This window comes from Dipodomys spectabilis, unplaced genomic scaffold (assembly GCF_019054845.1).
Source record: "Dipodomys spectabilis isolate Male_0828 unplaced genomic scaffold, ASM1905484v1 ptg000207l, whole genome shotgun sequence".
Lineage (NCBI taxonomy): Eukaryota > Metazoa > Chordata > Mammalia > Rodentia > Heteromyidae > Dipodomys > Dipodomys spectabilis.
In genome coordinates this window covers 10,693,304-10,713,428 of record NW_024870884.1, presented here as the reverse complement: position 1 = coordinate 10,713,428, position 20,125 = coordinate 10,693,304, and the positions used below count along the sequence as shown (strand labels likewise).

At 48.3% G+C, this 20,125-nt stretch overlaps 1 protein-coding gene across 1 annotated transcript; it reads left to right on the top strand.

Moving 5' to 3' along the window:
- The first annotated feature begins 8,394 nt into the window (after positions 1-8,394).
- Tacr2 (tachykinin receptor 2) lies at positions 8,395-19,907 on the top strand. The gene is made up of 5 exons (XM_042696506.1): positions 8,395-8,786; positions 13,198-13,392; positions 15,275-15,428; positions 16,613-16,809; positions 19,715-19,907. The coding sequence occupies exons 1-5, from the start codon at positions 8,395-8,397 to the stop codon at positions 19,905-19,907; spliced, it is 1,131 nt and encodes a 376-aa protein (XP_042552440.1).
- The last annotated feature ends 218 nt before the right edge of the window (positions 19,908-20,125 follow it).

Below are 20,125 nucleotides of genomic sequence, written 5' to 3'. Positions count from 1 at the left end.
ATGAAGGTCAGAGGAGAGAAGGGAGAAGCTAGAACGAGGGGTCTTGAGGAAACTATTCTACAAAATTCATTGATAATGGCATCCAGGACTAGGGAGAGAGTGTGGTCCATGAATTCAGAATTACTCTTTTATTTGCTGAGTGAAAAATGATTTCTTACAAGGGTTAGATGAGCTCCCTACATAAGCTGAAGGCACAGAATGCCTTCATTCAGCCCTGTGTTCCTCTGTCTGGAGTTCTTCCCATCTGCCTACTTTATGTTATCATTTTAGTAGAACTCAATTTGAATAACCAGTCTATAATGTAAGGCTCAATCTGCTAGCATTTCCTGGAAAGCCAAATTTGTAAGAGGGTCAGGCTCTGCTTCCTAATCATGAAGTGCCTAGGCAAAAGTAGTTTACAAGTGGTCATGAGGGAGCTATCTTAAGATCGAAAACAATGATCAAGAAGGCATCTAACGGGGCTGGGAAGGTGGCTTAGTGGTAGAGTGCTTGCTTTGCATGCATGAGGCCTAGGTTCAGTTCCTCAGCACCACATAAGCAGAAAAAGGTGGAAGTGGCACTGTGGCTCAAGTGGTAGAGCGCTAGCCTTGAGCTGAAGAGCTGAGGGACAGCACCCAGGCCCAGAGTTCAGGCCCCACGACCAACCAAAAAAAAAAAAGAAGACATCTAACATGACCTTTATAATAACAATTAAAAAATTTAAAGGAGAAAGGCCATCTAGTCCATGGGTCACATGCAGGGGCACTCTTGAAGAGGTGGCAATGGAAGGACCAGTAGAATGACTTTGGACAGAAAGAATTCTCCTCATTTGTCTACACATCCCTTCTTTAGCATCATCTCTGGGGCAGGAGATGGATGTTCCGATGGTTTTAATATAGAAACTTAGCTTTTGTTTTTTTTTTCCTTGCCTTTCTTTCCTGCCCTCAAAGGATGGAATGCAAATATTATTTTCACTTCCTAAGAAGGTCCGAAGATTAAAGTTCTTCAGACCCTTGAGGAAAGCAGATTCTCTTTTGTGGAGGAGGAGGGGTGAGTTGCTTGTGCTCTGCATCTTCTCAGACTATGGACATGGCTGCTCAGTTTGGTTGGGACTTTGTGAAGATGGGTTATATCTCTACAGAAATCTTTCTCCTAGCTCTGTGATCACTGTCCTTTTAAATCCCCAGCCAGTGACCCGCTCACTTAGGGCCTGGGGCTGGTTGGGCAGCTATATCAACTTGACAGGTTGACCCTTTGCCAACTCCTTTTCTTCGCTTCACCAGATCACGGCAATGCCTGGAAATGCATGAAGGACGATGGGTTGGGAGAAAGGCTGAGATTTTGATAGAAGCAAGACTTCTTTGAAAGAGCACGGGAGAGAAAAGACATTGGGCCTGAAGAGAGTGCTGGTTAGTCCCTTTCTATGCAGGGCCCATCGGCAGAGATGGTCCTTCAGGATCCACTCCCTAGCTGAGCCCCAAATTCCTGGACCCCCAGATGTGTCTCAGAAATGATTATCCCCCAAGGCAGGGCACCTCCTTGGTGGCAAATGATGGTCCCACCCAGAAGCATTAGCACGGTGGGAGGCCTTAGGAAGTGAACAGAGGAACCCTACAGGTAATGAGGTTGGATTTTCCTCCGAGCTCAGTACATGGAAGACTCAGAGTCGAGATGACATTGACTTAGAGAATAAGAAAACAGAATCTTTGTTTCATCCCCAGAGCTAGGAACCAAGGTTCATGCTGGCTGTATCTTCATTCCTTTCCTGCAGGCCTCCTCTGCCCCAGCCAGGCTGGGGCAGGGTTGGAACTCATTCCTGTGTGTCCTCTAAAATTGTCTCCAGAAGCCACCATGCCAGCCCCCTCCTCTCTGCCTGCAGTCCCCCCTCCCCCAGAGGCCTCTTCTTCCCTCCTCCAAACCTCAAGGTGTCTGTCACCCATTGCATAGAAGGCTATGGAAAGTTCTCTCTGTCAGGCTGGGACATGGCTGCCCAGCTTGGTTGGGACTTTGTGAAGATGGGTTATGTCTCCACAGAAACCTTTCTCCTAGCTCTGTGTTCACTGTCCTTTCAAATCCCCAGCCAGTGACCCACTCACTTAGGGCCTGGGGCTGGTTGGGCAGCTGCATCAACTTGATAGATTGACCCTTTGCTAACTCCTTTTCTTCGCTTCACCAGATCACGGCAGTGCCTGGCATCCCATGGCCAACACCATGGACGGACACCGAGTCCCCTTGGTCTGTGACACCCAGGCTGGCTCTAGGCCGGCCCCTGTTACCAGCCAGCAGTGGGTGTCATCTGCCTGCCATAGATGGACAGATTGTGCCTGAAGCTGCTGTTGAGAAATGTATGCAATGTGTTAAGAGTCTGGGAGCTCTGTGTACTCCAAGCCCACAGCAGATGTAAACACTCAGGCCTCTTTTCTCCAGCTAGATAAACTTCAGGCTTTCAGGGTAAGGCAATGCCCTGGCATGCTCTCAGTGTTTAAGGAAGATGTCAGCTGCATCCCATCTCCTTGGCAGAGAGACTCTCCATCACCTCAATCTGCCCAGATTCTGGGCCTGGGACGCCCTAGCCTAGGTGCACAAAACCCACCTCTCCACGGAACTAGCCGGGATGCTGTGTTGTGTTTTTTTACTGACAAAGGGGGATGAATTAAGGAGCAAGAAATCCAGCAATGCTACAGAGAGACTCTGACCTCATCCTTCAGTACCCTTCAACAAAGGAATATTCTTTTACATTAAGCTTCAGAAAATAGAAGTGAGATGCCCTTAACCCCTAACAAGGAAGTGGTTTAACATCACTGACCACATGTTATTCATGAACTTACCTGGCATTCACTGATCATCTACTATGAGCCAATATGTCAGGCATTACACTGCCCAGAAATCCCAGCATTAGCGCTAGCCTTGTTCATTGAAGACTTTCATATCTAATGTTAGAGGCATGGCTGAGGGGTTGAACACCTAGTGAGCAAGAGCAAAACCCTGAATTCAAACCCCAGGAGTTAAAAAAAAAGACTTTCATATCTACATCTATGGCTAAATCTATATTTTATGAATATAGATAAACAATATATAGTGTAGAGAATTCTCATCCCTGAATCATAATTTTAATTGTATTTGTTATTTTTATTCAATTAATATTTATAGGACATCAGTTTTTTCAGGCCTCCGGTCTAGATACTAGATGCAACAAGACAGTTTGAGTCTTGGAGAGTCCCCCTAGGTATGAGAGGGTGGTGTCATTGAGGGGCGTCCTTGGAGAGAAGGCCAACAGGCCAGTAGAGGCCAGAGAGAAGTGACAGAAATGGGGACTCCATCTCACTTGGAATGGGACCCGGGCAAGCCCTCTCCTTCTCTAAGTGCTAAGATCTAAGATCTAATTTGCAATTTCATGAACCCAGGAAACAATCTAAAACATAAGGAAACCACCACAGGGGCCGCCAACATTTTATTCCACCCAGTAAGGAATTTAAGAGAAGAAAACAAAGCCAAGTTAACCCCCACTGTCATTATTACTCCATGAAATAATAGACATTCTAACCCCAAACACAGGGAGGACAGGCCCAGGCAGCAGTTACTCATGTCTGCAATCCTAGCTACTCAGAAGGCTGAGATCTGAGGATCACAGTCTGAAGCCAGCCCAGGCAGACTCATTTCCAATTAACCAACAGAGAGGCAGATATGAAGGTGTGGCTCAAGTGGTAGAGCACCAAGCACCAGCCTTGAGTAAAAGAGCAAACAAAAGAGTAAGACCCTGAGTTCAAGCCCCAGTGAATACGTGAATGCATGCCTGTATGCTGTCTGCCTGTCTATCTGTCTGTCTGTCTTTCTCTCTCTCTCTCTCTCTCACACACACACACACAGAGCAGGAAAGACATAAAGCATAAAGCATGATTCCTTGGCTGTGGTAACTAGGTGACTTTCTATGCAATCATTGCTAATGTGCTAAAGTTGCATATGTGATCCCTGAAGCCATGACCCAGAAGAGTCTCCAGGACAAAGACACAGTTTCAGCTTGCTAACCCATCTCTCGGCCGGGCACCAGTGGCTCACTCCTGTAACCCTATTCAAACTGTGATCTAAGGATCACAGTTCAAAACCAGCCCTGGCAGAAAAATCCTTGTGAGATTCTTATCTCCAGTTAACCACTCAAAACCCAAAGTGAAGCTGTGGCTCAAAGTGGTAGAGTACTGGCCTTGAGAAAAACAGCTCAGGGACAGCACCTTGAGTACAAGCTCCACACTGACAAAAAAAAAAAAAGCATCTCTCAGACACTAAGGAAGGGCACCTAACCCACAATGCTTCCTGGACCCCCTCCCCTTTCCTCTCCACCTGCTTCCCTCATACCTTGCATCTGCCCTCATCTGTTTCTGTTCCAGTCTCCCAGAAAAATAATTCCTTTCTGCTGGCATTTAGATATGGGTTCAGCATGTCCCCAAAGGTTCCTATTTGGGAAGCTTGGTCCCCTGTGTGGTAATGTTGGGAGGGAATGAGACCTTTAGAGGTGGGGGCATAGTAGAAATGGTAAGGTCATAGGTTGGATTGCCTTTGGAAGGGATTAATTAGTTCTTACCCGGTTCTAGTGGGTCCACGAGAGCGGGTGATCATAAAAGAGAAAGACTGGCCCCTTCCCAGTCCCTCTGGCTTCCTGCCCCGATAACATGCATACTCCTGCCAAGATACATCCACCATGACTCGACAGGGCTGGGGGCACCTGCCAGAGTTGGTGCCATGCTGTTTGTGCTGTCAGCCTTTAAAATGGAGCTGAATAAATCTCTTTTCCTTACAATGTATCCAACCTCTGGCATTTTATCACAAAAGAAAACAGACTAGGACACTTTCCTGGCTCTAGGTTTGAGGCTTCCTACCCAGAGGTCACCATGATCCCAATCGTCAAGGCTCACACAACAGCACCTACCTCATCTAAAACAGGCAGATGCCAGGCGACAGTCCACATCCATAAAATCCTGGCTCCTCAAGAGGCTGAGATCTGAGGACCACAGTTCAAAGCCAGCCAGGGAAAGAAAAGTCTGTGAAACTCTTACCTTCAAGTAACCAGCAAAAAGCTGGAGGTGGAACTGTGGCTCAACTGGTAGAGCACCTGAGTTCAAGGCCCAGTACCAGCAATAAATAAATAAATAAGCGGCAGCTGCCGTTCCGCCATGGCTGCCCTGTTCCTCCCAGATCCCCTTTCAGGAAGCTGTATGTGTGGTGGAGGACAATGTCCAGCGGTTACTCACTGAGGCCGCACATCAGCTACAAAGAACTGAGGTCAATGGCCACACCCCTTTCTGAGGATACCCTCATCCAATCATCTATGTGAATTTGCTCTCCTCCAATAGGGTGACCCTGATGCAACCTGCACCATCAACTCCACATTCACATTCCCTGCAGCCTTTCCACTTCCTGACCACTCAGGAGTTTCCCATGCACAATCTCGATAGAGCAAACTGGTGTGAAGTCCCAATAGAGGTGAGGAATTTAGAATATTTTCTTTTCTCTTTTAACAAAGACTGGCCTTTAGGACTATTGTCTAGCTGAGGTCCCTGATGGCCTGCTCTGAGCAGCAAAGCTGATCACCACCCCTCATTCCCAGTGGCCCCCACCCTCTCCTGCCCCGAGGCTGCAGGCCTTGAGCGCATATTTGAAAAGCTGCAAGAACATATGATTTAGTGGGGAAATAAAAACTCAGATTTAGTAGCTCCAAAATATAATCCCCATTACAAACACAGAGGAGGTGGCAGGATGTTGGGAGGGGGGGACTTGGCCTATTCTGGGCTTGTGGGGCTGGTGGCATGCTCTCAGCCCTAAAGTGGGTTTGCATCCAAAAGCTCAACAAATACTGTCAGCCCCATAGCCTGAGGCCGGGACAGCAGAGAGTGGGGAGAGGAGCTTTTCTTAGGCTTACATTCTCATTTCCAAGTCATTTACCCTCTAGGACCAGGAACCCGCCAGCAGGAGACAGAAAGGAGTTGACTTGGGACCCTCAAATAAGAGACTGAAAGCCAAACAGCCTGTGTACCTGCTCCAGAGAGGAGAGAGCTTTGTGCTCCAGGGCCCAGCCAGAGCCGGGGCTGGTTATGTCCCTAGCTGACTCTGAATGGGCAGGAGTCCTGTGTCCCTCCAGTACCCTCCCCCACAGGAGGAGGGGCCCTGGAAGCACCCCTCCCCAAGGACAGAGGATGGACGACTCCTTTCCCCTGCACTCCAGTCCCAGCACCTCAACACAGCCAGCAATGGATAGAATCATAATGCTGAATGTATTCAGGAGTGCAGTGAGAAAAATCTAAAAGAAGCTCTTTTGATTTCAGTATACATCGAAGTTTCATGATATATAGCTTAATGCTGTTTTTATTCTGAATTGCATAGACTGCATCATCTTTTCAACACTAGAAAACCTTAGAAGTCTTTCCTAGCTATGCAGGGAGGTAGGAGGCCAGGGGTCTGGACACTGCACAGGGGGAGGGAGAGAAGCAGACAGGGATGCTTGGGAGAGAGGCTGCATAACCAGGAAAAATCCAGGCTATGCCAGGCACAGCCTGAGGTCACTATTTGAGGGCTGCTGAAAAACAGCTCTCCTAGACTTTCATGAGGCATCCTACACCACCCTGAAGAGCTTGCCCTGTCCCCAGCTAGAATGCCACAGGTATACATGGGTTTGCACGGGTGTGTACTTGCGTGTGAGTGAATGAGCACTCACATCCATCAGCCACACATATACAATCACTTAGACACATCACCATCACTACACACATACATACACATACACACTCGTGTACAAGGGTGCACATACACACACCGTGCAGCTCATCAGTGGTTGAATCTCGGCCCTTCCCAGGAATCACAGACAAGACTGTGAGCCCAGTCTTCATCCTAAGACAATGATTTTAAAGGGAGACCCCTGGATCAGAGGGCCCTCACCTGGGAATGGGCTACAACTGCTTGAGGTTTGGTTTTCCTCTTGCAGAGCCCCGACCTGACCGTGTGTGTGTGTGTGTGTGTGTGTGTGTGTGTGTGTGTGTGGTGTGTATGCGCACACGCGCAGAGGGCAGGAGGGGGGGTTCCTCCTGAGACCACGAGTCCATGCTGTGCTTTTTAATGTCCCTCTCCAGTGCTGAGTAGACCATATGCAATCAAGCTACTGAAAACTTTCAAGTGTCTGAGAGATGCCCGCAACCTTTCCCTGTTTTCCAAATGGGGTGGCTGGTTCCCTGTGAATGCTTCCCACACCCTGACTAACCTCCCCACCCCTCCTACCCCCCCTTAGTGCCTAACAACCTTCACAGCTCTACTTTATTGGTTTTGCTATGGAGTTTTCCCTGAAGATTTCATTTGCAAACACAAAGCTTGAACAAAATGTAAAACTTCTAGGTTTAAATTTGGGGAAACTAAGGCTAAAAATGATCAGGATTCCTGAAAGTCAGCCAGCTAATCAACAGAGCCAGGGACCAGGAACCTAGTCCTTTGGGATGTGGGCACAGGAGCTAGCCCCTCATCTGATTGCCCCTCCACCATCAAATGCACCCCAAAGCCCTCTTTCCCCTCCCCCCGGATATTTCTGAATGTCTCACTGAGACTTTCTCTTCAGAAGGATTTAAGAGACTTTCCTGGGGCCCTAGAGCCTAGCTTAAACTCCCTCTGGCTCCCATTTGTGTGCTCAATCACTTGCTAGATGCAGCTCCTGTCCAGGCTGAAGTAAACACTGCTGAGAACAGTGCCCTGTGGGCTGCCCCCACCCACCATCCTGTGCCTACTTCCCTAGGCCTCTCCTGGCCTCCAGCCTGTGTCTGAAATCTTTCAAGAGATGAGAGGTCTCAGCAGGGGGTGGGGTAAGGGAGGGCGGGACAGCCCCACCTCAGGAGCCCACAGCACCTCCACCAAGGCCGGAGCTGGCCTTGCAAGGAAGAGCAGCTGGGAGAGGCCACTAAAGGCTGGTAGCTAGCAGAGCAGGGAACCCCCAACCCAGCTTGTACCCCTCCAGAGCCTGGAGAGACAGATGAGTTGTAATACCCAGATTCCTACTGTTCAAGTTCTGGGTTCAAGTTCTGGCTTCTGACCTCAGCAGCTCGTCTTCTCCCATGGCCTCTCAGTTTGAACCTGGGCGATACCGGGACGGCTCCTACCCTGAAACCTTGGTTGGAATTCTGGTTTGATGTGTATTTGGAAGATCTGGCAGGAGCCTGGGAACCTGACGTGGATTAGACGCCTTTGGATCAGACTTTCTGCTCAGCCAAATTCACACTGGATTGAGACAAAGGCGTGGCCTGCAGCCTGGCCGTCCCTCACTTTCCCCTTTCCTCTCTCCACCCCTTCCACCCCCCATAAATCCATGCACCAAAGAGGATTTCTCTTCGGTTGCAAGTCTAGGAGGAGCTGCCAAGGGAAGCCCAGGACTTGGGCTTAGAAACAGCCATGGGGGGCTGTGCCATGAGGACTGATACCAACATCTCGTCTGGTCCCGAGGGCAACGCTACAGGCATCACAGCCTTCTCCATGCCCAGCTGGCAGCTGGCATTATGGGCCACTGCTTATGTGGCCCTGGTGCTGGTGGCTGTGATAGGCAACGCCACCGTCATCTGGATCATCCTGGCTCACCAGAGGATGCGTACAGTCACCAACTACTTCATCATCAACCTGGCGCTGGCCGACCTCTGCATGGCTGCCTTCAACGCTGCCTTCAACTTCATCTATGCCAGCCACAATATCTGGTATTTTGGCCGGGCCTTCTGCTACTTCCAGAATCTCTTCCCCATCACAGTCACATTTGTCAGCATCTACTCCATGACCGCCATCGCCGCTGACAGGCAAGAGCAGAGCAGGGAAGGGTGTAGCCGTGTCACTTTGCTGGGGTTCTGGTGGAGGGGTGGTGGGCCTGTGGCCCCACAGCAAGGGAAGGGAGAAACGTTGCTCCAACCTGGGTGTGATTCAAAGGTATGACTCTGGAGGACAGACCTAGGGAACTGTGGAGTTAAAGCTGAAGTTAGACTCAGGGGTAGTTGTACTGTTTTCAGAATCCTTCTTGTTCTTTCTTTGTATTTGATCTTTGTTTTGGTATCTTTCTGTCACTAGGAAGAAATTGCTCCTATTGTTTTATAGTCTATATAAATGGCGTGAGGGGGAAAAAAATGAAAGTTATATGTAGTTTGTATCTACTTTTAACAAGATTAATCATTCTCCCCCACACTGCTTTCAGGGGCTCTGACTGGAAGCCTGGGAAGAGAGAGCATAGGGCAGGGGTGTTAGCCACACCCAGGCTGGGCTGGAGTCCTTGGATAGCTGCTCAGGGCTGGCAGGGCTCGGTTTGGCAATGGAAGAGGACCTGGGTGCCTGGGGAAGGGCTGTGGAGATTGACAGCACTCCGGACGGGACATAGGAAAGACCTCCAGTGTGGGGGAGGCGAAGGTCTCGAAATGGGCTCCGCGGTGTGTGAGACCTGCAGTCTCCTCACTCCAGCCTTCCCAGCAACCTCTACCCTCACTGCTTAGCTGCAGCTGTTTAAGATGGAGTTTCCCAGAATATTTCATTTAGGGACATTTCTTCCATAGGTAAAAATGGAAAGAAACATTTAAACATCATTCCTAGAGGCTTAACTTTTACCTTTACACCCAGGGAAACCAAGGCTAGAGATGGTGTGTATTACCTGAGTTCGATCATCAAGTTAGAGGCAAAGCCAGGGCCTGGAGCCCCACCCTCTGGGCTGTGGGTACAGGAGACAGCCCACCACCGACCACAAATACACCTTAAGGCCCCCTGGATGTTTCTTAACATCCTATTCAAATTTTCTTTTTATTTATGCAACAAATACTTGGATGGTCCCTTTGTGTTGAGCACAGTTTGGGCACCTGTGCAGACATATGCCAATGGGCAAAACCACAACTCCTGGCTTCTCAGAGCTTCTATTTAAAGGGTGGGTGGGCTACAAAGACAGGGTGGAGCCAGGAGACCAGGAGGGAGAACAAATAATCCAGGAGGGAGAGGGTAACAGTTGGAGCAGGATGGCACTCATTCCTCCATTCTTCACTGTTACTCACTTAACAAATGCATGTCCAGTGCCTGCTATTTACAGACATTATTCTGAGCATTACAGGAAAAATGATCAGTACAACCTAACCCCACTCTGGTACACACATCGGATACCATAGCTTCCTTTCTAATGAGTGTGTGTGTGTGTGTGTGTGTGTGTGTGTGTGTGTGTATATCTGAGATTTGAACTTAGGGCCTTGCACTTAATAGATTAGCATGATGGCATGGTACTACTGAGCTCTGCCTCCAGTCTTCCTCTCTAATACTTTTTCACAGCTCTTGTGACCTCAAAATACAACATAGAGCCGGTGCTAGTGGCTCACACCTATAATCCTAGCTGCTCAGGAGCCTAAGATCAAGGATTGGAGTTCAAAGCCAGCCTGGGCAGGAAAGGCCTTAAGATTTTTATCTCCAATTAACTACCAAAAAATTGGAAGTGGATCTGTAGCGCAAGTGATAGAATGCCAGCCTTGAAGTAAAATAAAAAAAATAAAAATAAAAAAAACTCAAGAACAGATCCCAGGCCCTGAGTTCAAGGCCCAGAACCTACACACACACACACAGACACACACACACACCACTACCACCACCACCACCACCACCACCACTACCACCACCACCAATAACAACAACAACAACACAGATTTTATTTATTCATGTGCTTATGGTTTAAATTCCTAGTAGAGCAGTCACATTTACCTTGTAAATTGATGTCAGGGTGGGTCTCAGTGGGTGGGATTTGGACAAAGATGACAGGAAAGGATGCGTGTGTTGCACTCTGCAGGGGTGAATGTTCTAGAAGAAAACCAGATGGAAATGTTCACCAGGCACAGAGTCTTTGTGCCCAAGATGCTGACAGAACTTCCTTACTTGGATTACATAAAATTCAGGGCTGTGTTCTACTATCCTGACCTTGTCCCAAGGTTCAGATTAACCCCCAGGGAGAGAAGATCCTGGAGCCATCCAGGACCCAAACCAGAATTCTGGTGAATTTAGGGCACAGAATAAATAGGGATAACCACATTCTCCAAACCCTGAGTCCCTGTTGTCTTCAGATTCTTCATTTCCTTCACACAAGAACCTAACACAAGAATTAGCAGTATCCATCTCTGAGGTTAACTTGGAGCATTAACAGCAAAGGCTAGTTGCTTGACATCCTGCTGTTAGAAAGCAGCAGAGACAGGATTGGAATCCAGGTCAGTATCCAAAGTGGCCCAAGCTGCCTCTCATGGGATAAAGGACCTCTTCCCCTTCCCACCTTACCCCTCAAGAACAGCAGTGAACCTAGAGGCTCTAACGTTGGCCCTAGTTACCTACAGCTATGGAGGCAAGAAGAGATGTGTTCAAGAACTTTGAGGAAAATAGCCGTTCATCTGTTTCACTGAGGCACCTGCCTGGGTCCAGGCTGATAAGGGCAAAGCTGGCCCAGGGCCCAGCCACCACCACAGGAATAGGTCAGTGCTACAGGGGGAGGAGGGAGGAGTATGTAACCACTGCCTGAAGACTGTGGAGAGAAAGAAAACAGGAGTGCATGAGTTCCTATGTGGACAAGGACAGTTCAAAATCAGGCAGCAAAGCAGCTGGCAGGACCAGAGTGGAGCCTGGGCTTTGTCACAGATGTTAGGTGCTGGGATTGCACAAGTATTCAGCAGCTTTGGGCACTGGTGGCTCACACCTGCAGTCCTAGCTACTCAGGAGACTAGGATCTGAGGATCACTGCTTAAAACCAGCCAGAGGAAGAAAAAGTCCATGAAACCTTTATCTTTCATTAACCACCAAAAGAGCCAGAAGTGGAACTTCCTTAAGAGAAAAAGCTAAAGGACAATGTCCCAGGTCCTGAGTTCAATCCCCAGGACCAGCACACAGATGAGAAAAGAAATATCTAATAGTGTTGCTTCAACACCACAGTCCAGTCCAGATCTGCTGGACTGTAGGTCATGTTCAGTGTTTTACACACACACACACACACACACACACACACACACACACACACACATACACACACAAATCTCTTTTTTGCATGTATGAATATGAGTTGTCCCCAATAATTGGTTTAATTATGGCATTTTATACATGTGTATAATGTGCTTTGATCATATCTCTCCATTACTCTGTTGTCTCTCTCCTCCTCCCCTAAATAGTCCTCCTTCTACTTTCATGGTGTTTTTGTTTTTGGTCCGGTCGTGGGCTCTGAACTCTGGGCCTGGGTACTGGGTACCTCAGCTCAAGGCTAGCGCTCTACCACTTGAGCCACAGCACCACTTCCGGCTTTTTTTTTTCCTGTTTATGTGGTGCTGAGGAATCGAACCCAGGGCCTCATGCATGCAAGGCAAGCACTCTACCACTGAGCCATCTTCCCAGCCCCTTTCATGGTGTTTTTGTTGTTGTTGTTTTGGTTGATCATGGGGCTTAAACTCAGGGCCTGGGCGCTGTCCCTGAGTGCTTTTTTTGCTCAAGGCTAGTGCTCTACCACTTTAAGCCACAGCTCCATTTCTGGTTTTCTGGTAGTTAATTAGAGATAAGTTAATTGGACTTTTCTTCCCAGGCTGGGTTCAAATCGTGATCCTCAGATTTCAGCTGCCTGAGTAGCTAGGATTACAGACATGAGCCACCACTGCCTGGTTTCATCTGTTGTTGGTTTTTTGTTTTTTTTTTTCATCTTGAAAGATGATATTGTGTACTTGTCCTTCTACATCGGTCTTATTTCTCTTAACACGATGACTTCCATGAATTTTCCTGCAAATATGATTTGGTTCTTCTTTATGGCTGACTTATACTCCACTGTGTGTAGATGTACTGCATTTTCTTCATCTGGTGAAGGGCACCCCAGTTGGATTACATAATGTGGCTATTGTGAATAGTGCTTCAGTAAGCACAGGCTATATTTAGGTATCTCAACTGTAGGTTGACAAGTTGCTGCACTCAGAAGTGTGGCTGGATTGTATGGGAGTTCTAGCGTTAGTGTTCTGAGGAACCTCCATACTGATTTCCATAATGGTTGCACTCATTTACATCCACTCCCACCAACAGAACATCAGAATTCCTCCTCCCCGGCCACCTGTCCTCTCCAGCATGTTATTGTTGCTTCTTTTCTTGGTGGACAGTCTGACTAGTCTATAAATATCTAACCTCTTAGTGTGAGATGGAATCTACTGAGAGTTTTGATTGCCTTTCCCTGTACTCTGCCCACAGGTACATGGCCATTGTCCACCCCTTCCAGCCACGGCTCTCAGCGCTCAGCACCAAGGCGGTTATAGCAGGCATCTGGCTGGTGGCCCTGGCCCTTGCCTTCCCCCAGTGCTTCTACTCCACCATCACTGTGGACCAGGGTGCCACCAAGTGCGTGGTGGCCTGGCCTGAAGACAGCGGGGGCAAAACACTCCTTCTGTAAGGCCCTGGGTGTGGAGGGCACCATGTATGACTCTGTGTGTACATGCTCACGTCTGTGTAGTAGGTACCTGTGGGTATGCACAGGACTCTGCAGGAATATATGGGATTATGTGAGTGTGCATTTTAAGACTCCTCTATTAACCATGGGGTCAAACCTCGTGAATCCATCCTTGGTTAAAAGTATCTTTTTAGAAAAACCCTCAAGAGTCTTACATCTGCTCACTGGTTTGTTTGACTGGTGCTCTACCACTTGAGCCACACTTCCAGCCTTGCTTTTCATTTTGGAGATCAATTCTCATGACTTTTCTGAGTGGGCTGGCCTCAAATCTTCATCCTCTTAAGAAGCTAGGATTACAGATGTGAGCCACCAGCCTCACCTGAAAATACCTAAACTGGAAAATACATTTAATGCACATCACTGAATTCCATTCTAGGTTAGTAACACAGCACACAGTCGAGTGTCAGCTGTCTCTCCTGCAGCCAACTGGCTTGCCACCACTGCAGCCTGCTGCTTGCAGGAGCATTAGCATGCGTCAGAAAAGGAGCCAGGGACACGTCTTTACACTGTCTTTGCAAAAGGAGACAAAGATCCACAAAATAACCAGGTGTCCTCCCTGGGAACATGGTGGCCGTGTAGCAATGTTCTGAGCCACTGTCCTCAAGGTGAATGCAAAGGTGTTTGCTGACCCTAGGAATATTTCCAATCAAGTGCTGATGAACAGGAAGGGAAATGACATTGGTGTGTGCAGTGTGACAATTTTCCATTGCCCTTTTCCTGGACACGGACCCTTATTAGCTCCAGCAGTTTTCTCTAGCCATCCAGCCACCCAGTCAGGTGTAGATTACATGTATCCTCCCCCTAATATATGTAAGTACTTATTCTTGTACATGTGCATATGCATATATGTGCATAAACATTTTTACCTGTACAAGCATGATTCCAGAAGAAAAACATTGTTAACAAGAATAGAAGCAGGGGGCTGGGAAGGTGGCTCAGTGGTAGAGTGCTTGCCTTGCATGCATGAGGCCCTGGGTTCGATTCCTCAGCACCACATAAGCAAAAAGAAAAAAGCCAGAAGTGGTGCTGTGGCTCAAGTGGTAGAGAGCTAGCCTTGAGCTGAAGAGCTGAGGGACAGCGCCCAGGCTAAGAGTTCAGGTTCAGGCCCCACGACTGGACCCCCTCCCCCCCAAAAAAAGAATAGGAGCAGGGCCATTTTTTTCTCCTGTGTGTTTAGTAGCATATTACTTATTTTTGTTTCTTTGCTTGTTTTTAAAAATAGAGTTTAGGGCTGGGAATGTGGCTTATTGGTAGAGTGCTTGCCTAGCATGCATGAAGTCCTGGGTTTGATTCTTCAGTACCACATAAACAGAAAAAGCTGGAAGTGTCACTGTGGTTCAAGTGGTAGAGTGCTAGCCTTGAGCAAAAAGAAGTTCTGGGACAGTGCCCAAGCCCTTAGTTCCAGCCCCAGGATTGGCAAAAACAAGCAAACAAAAAACAAAACAACAACAAAAAAGGTTTTGCCATGCAGCCTATGTCCTGGAATTCAGTATGTAGCCAAGGATAGCCTTGGACTCATAATCTGCCTCAGACTCCCACATGCCAGGATTACAGGCACGTACTACCATACTCAGCTGGCATTTTACATTTCCTATTTCCTTTTCTGACATTTGTCTCACTAAAGCTGCTGGCCCTTTTGCAGGGAAAGCAAGTCCTCTTTGGGCACATATCCTAGCCAATGTTGCCTTTATTTTAATTCAAATCAAGGCATAGGAGGTAGTCTAGGATAGGGCTGCATGGTGGGAACCACAGGGTCCTGGAACAATCTCTCAGGTGGACTTCAGAGACACTGGATGCCCAGGTCCCTGACTTTCCTTCCAGATACCATCTTGTGGTGATCGCCCTCATCTACTTCCTGCCCCTCGTGGTGATGTTCGTGGCCTACAGCGTCATTGGCCTCACCCTCTGGAGACGGGCCATTCCCAGACACCAGGCACATGGCGCCAACCTGCGCCACCTGACGGCCAAGAAGAAGGTGAGCACCAGATGAGACAGGCCAGCTGGGGCCAGAACAGGCTTGGCCTTAGGAAACTGCTCTTGCTGGCTCAAGACTTATCCACTAGGGGGCACCAAGGAGCTCAGAGTCCTGAGGCTGTCCATTCTGGGACTGTAGCTCAATTCCTTACCCACCCCATCTTCTCCCTGTCCCTACCCCTACCCCTATCCCTGGCAGGAGGGTTGACCTCTGGTCTTTGGGCAAATACAAGGTTAAAGGAATTCCCTGGAACATTAGTAGAGTACTAAAGCCCCACCAAATTTCAGACACTTCAAGAATCTTAGTATACTAGAATCTTAAGTTGTTAACCCTTTGAATCATTGGAATGTTGGATTTCAGAATTTACATATTGAAGGCTCCTTGCTAGAATTCAGAGAATCCTCGAGGGCTAGAGCTAAAACCTTAGAGATGTAGAGACTCAATTATAGTCCATCATCTTCCCATTTCTAGGCCATATGGCAATGTTTCCTCTTCCCCCAACATCAAAGCTCCCCCTGGGGTTCCAATTAAGCCTTCTATGCTCTAGACTTTACTCCTTTTTCCAAGCAAAGCTCACGTTGATCTTGGTTGTACTCTCTTCCTGCTAGGCAACCAGAGAACACAATGGGTTAATTGAGGCATGTAGCCAGGTCAAAGAAACGTGTTTTTATTGTTGTTTTTTTAACCAGTGGTAGACGTGTGTGTGTGTGTGTGTGTGTGTGTGTGTGTGTGTGTGTGTGGAATTTGAACTCAAGGCTTTTCACCTGCTAGGCAGGCGATCTATCACTTGAGTCACACTTCATCTCTTCTTGCTTTAGTTATTTTACAAATAGGGAGGGCCTTGTACTTTTTTTTTTTTTTTTTGTAGTTTTAGACCATGATCCTCCTACTTTCACCTCCCTGGGATTACAAATGTGTACTACCATGCCCAGCTAACGGACATTTTTACAGGGCAACTCTGGGAGGCAGTTGGACACTATCTATCAGTGTGTCCCTCCAAATAGCGTTGTCTCCATTTGCTGTCCCATCCCTCGTGGGGAGCTGCATAATGCAGATGTGTGTCGGCACAGAGGCCACTGATTGGGGAAGTTTGGGGGTGATCGTGATATGAAGGACCCCCATGCTGCTCTGGGAAGGCCTAGGGCCCTGGGGCAGAAGACTGACCTAAGCCTCTTTTGGACCAGTTTGTAAAGGCCATGGTGCTGGTGGTGGTGACCTTTGCTGTGTGCTGGCTGCCCTACCACCTCTACTTCATCCTGGGCAGCTTCCAGGAAGACATCTACTACCACAAGTTCATCCAGCAGGTCTACCTTGCACTCTTCTGGCTGGCCATGAGCTCTACCATGTACAACCCCATCATCTACTGCTGCCTCAACCGCAGGTGAGCCTCACCCTTGGGGCCTCCTCCAGAGGAGCTGCAGCCTCCACTCCAAGTCTAGGGATGTCTCAACTCACGAGTGAATACTGTCCTCTAGGTCAGCCACAGCATAACCCTTCCTCTGGCCTAATCCTAGCTTGGGTCACACGTTCTCCCCAAAGCCTTCTCCTAGGCAAACCAGAGTTCCAATTCTTTTTCTTTTCTCTTCCCTTCCCTTCCCCCCACCCCTTCTTTCTTTTTTCTTTTTTTTCTTTCTTTCTTTTCTTTCATTTTCTTTTTCCTTTTCTCTCTTTTCTCCTTTCTTTCTTTCTTTTCTTTCTTTCTTTCTTTCTTTCTTTCTTTCTTTCTTTCTTTCTTTCTTTCTTTCTTTCTTTCTTTCTTTCTTTCTTTCTTTCTTTCTTTCTTTCTTTCTTCTCAGGACCTAGGCTCTGTTCCTGAGTTTTGTGCTCAAGGCTAGCACTCTACCACGTAAGCCACAGCTCTCCTGGCTTTCGAAATTTATTGGAAAGTCTCACAGACTTCCCTGCCCAGGCTGGTTTTGAAATGTGGTCCTTACATCTCAGGTTCCTGAGTAGCTAGAATTAAAGGCATGAGCCACCAGCACCTGGCTCCAATTGTTGGTGTCAGGAGGATCTGCAGGTAGAAAAAGAGAGAGGCCAGGGTCAGAAAGGACAAAAGAGCCAAGTCAAGGAGCAAGGGCTGACTTGGCTGTGTGTTTTGTAGTAGGGAGACCTTGCATGACCAAGTACTCTGCCACTGAGCAATATTCCTAGTCTTCCATTTCACTATAAAAACCCAGACTGGCTTCAAACCCAAACCTGCTCCTCCTAACCAGTTTCTCTATCTAGTGCTGGGATTATGAGTACTACCATTCTTTTAACATTTATTTGTTTTTGCCTGTGTAGGGCGGGGGGAGGCTTGAATTCAGGGTTCTGTCCTTTAGCTTTTATGCTCAAGACTTGCTCCATCACTTGAGCCTTTTTGGCTTTTTGCTGGCTAAGAGATGAGTCTCATGGACTCTCCTGCCTAGACTGGTTTTGAACCTTTTTCCTCCTGAGTAGCTGGGAGTATCTAAGTAGCGTGAGTCACTGGAACCTGGCTTTTCCAAAGAAACAACTTTGCTTCTTCGAGTACTGGGGATTAAACCCAGGACTCCCACACACTAAGCAATCACCCTACCACTTGAGCTACACCTCCAAGCCTCCGTTCTAATATTTCCAAAGTGTCCACCTGCACCGATGAGCAGAAACCTACCTGGCCTGTGAAGCACTGGAATGAAGGCGTGGGGGAACCAGATGGGAGGCAGCTGCTCCCAGCAAGATTAGTGTATTTCTTCTCCTCCAGGGGCTCAAGGCAGCTGGGAAGTGATCTTGAGAGAGATGGCCAGGAATAAAGGGAGCAAAATCTCCCTGCTGGCTTAGCTATCATCAGGTGTTCCTACCTTGATGCTTTTGGAGAAGTAGAGTCCATGGGTGGGCACTTGCTTTGGGGCTCTTGTAAACCAGGCAGGAACCCCAACCCCATTCCCACCAGCTCTGTCATCTGGCAGAGCAGGCTTTTCAGGCTGGTGATAAAGTTAGAGGCAGACACAAAGTCTTACCCTCACAAGACTGATGTGAGTGATATTGACCAGAGAGGCCCCTTGGCTCTTGCCTGTGCAGGTGCTGGGGCTGGAACTCAGGGCCTCTCTCTCTCCCTGGACTTTTTCACTTAAGCCTGTTGGTCTTCTACCACTTGAGCCACTGCCTCATTCCTGCTTTTTTTTTTGCTGGTTAATTGGTGACATCTCTTGGATTTGCCTGCCCGAGCTAGCTTTGCATCTTGATCCTCAAATCTCAGCCTTCTGAGTAGCTAGGATGACAGGCGTGAGCCATCAACCTAGGGCTGACAGTTGTCAGCAGCTGAGGCAAGGACTGCCAGGGAGAGATGGAGCAGGACTGGGAGTGTGGGTGTGGCATGTGGGGTGGGAGCGTTGCACGGAGGCCTCTACGTTCACAGGCATTCAGTAGGTTTGCCATTGGGTCTCACGAAGCTTTAAGGTGATGGAGGGTCCCCCAAGCAAAGTGTCTCTTCTGGAACACAGAACCCTGCAGCCCAGGAAGCAAGGGCAGCTCGGTCCCTCTCCCCTTGCACAGGGTCCCTTTTTATCTCTACCCCTTCTGTGTAGCCCCTAGCCATATTCTCTCTTCCAACCCCTTCTTCTCACTCGCCACAGCTACTTCCTCTTGACTCCAGTGTGTACGTGAATATTGGGCGCTGCCCTGAGAAGTTTCTTTTTAAGCTTGTGTCCACGCGTGGTGGCTGCCATCTGTGAAATCTTCAGAGCAGTCCCTTGGGAGAGCACCCCCTATTCCAACATTGCCAGAGCCCCAATTGTTCTTTTCATCAACAGATTACTCTTTCAAAAGGTCACCAAGTCACATGGGAAAAACCCATTCTTGTCATTACACTTGTTTGTAATCATGGTCGATGGTCAGCCTCTCAAATCCTAGATGAAACTGCAGAATACTTTTTCCCTACAGTCCTGGGACTTGGAACTCAGGGCCTGGGCACTGTCCCTGAGCTTCTTTTGATCAAGGATAGCACTCTTACCACTCTACCACAGTACCACTTCTGGGTTTTTCTGTTTGTAGTACTAAGGAATCAAACCCAGGGCTTCATGCATGCTAGGCAAGCAAGCACTCTACCACTAAGCCACATTCCCAGCCCTGCAGAATCCTTTCTGTTTCCTAAAACTAAATCCCCTCAAGAATGTACTTCAAAAGAGACCCTGAGCAATTATAGGCTCTTGTGGGATGGGGGGATGGCAGTGGCTTTCCTCTGGGAGTCTCCTAGGTCTGGAAGCAGCTACATGGCAGACAGCTCCCTACCGTCATTGCTCAGGTGACCCTGCATCCCCCCCCTCCAGGTTTCGCTCTGGATTCCGGCTTGCTTTCTGGTGCTGCCCCTGGGTCACACCAACCCAAGAAGATAAGATGGAGCTGACCCACACGCCATCCCTGTCTATAAGAGTCAACAGATGTCACACGAAAGACACTTTGTTCCTGACTGGGGACATAACCCCTTCCGAGGCGACCAATGGTCAAGCCGGGGGTCCTTGAGAGGTGGGACCTTCTGGAACCCAAGCCTTGTGCCTGCCTGCAGGACCAGACCGCTAACTGAGAAGAGCAAATGTAAGTTTGGACCACACCCCACCCTTCAATGTGCCAATAGAAAATCAAGAAGAGTTCAGAGCCCGCCCACTCATCAAAGAGCATTTCAGGGACCCAATCAGAGCCCAAGAGACTGTGTAAGCCAACACTTAATTCAGGAGCTGCAA

Excerpts from the sequence above, each read along its gene's own strand:
- Tacr2 (XM_042696506.1), top strand. The coding sequence starts at position 8,395 with ATGGGGGGCTGTGCCATGAGGACTGATACCAACATCTCGTCTGGTCCC. Across the intron at positions 8,787-13,197 it reads ACCGCCATCGCCGCTGACAG|GTACATGGCCATTGTCCACC; the intron begins GCAAGAGCAGAG and ends CTCTGCCCACAG. Across the intron at positions 15,429-16,612 it reads ACCTGACGGCCAAGAAGAAG|TTTGTAAAGGCCATGGTGCT; the intron begins GTGAGCACCAGA and ends CTTTTGGACCAG.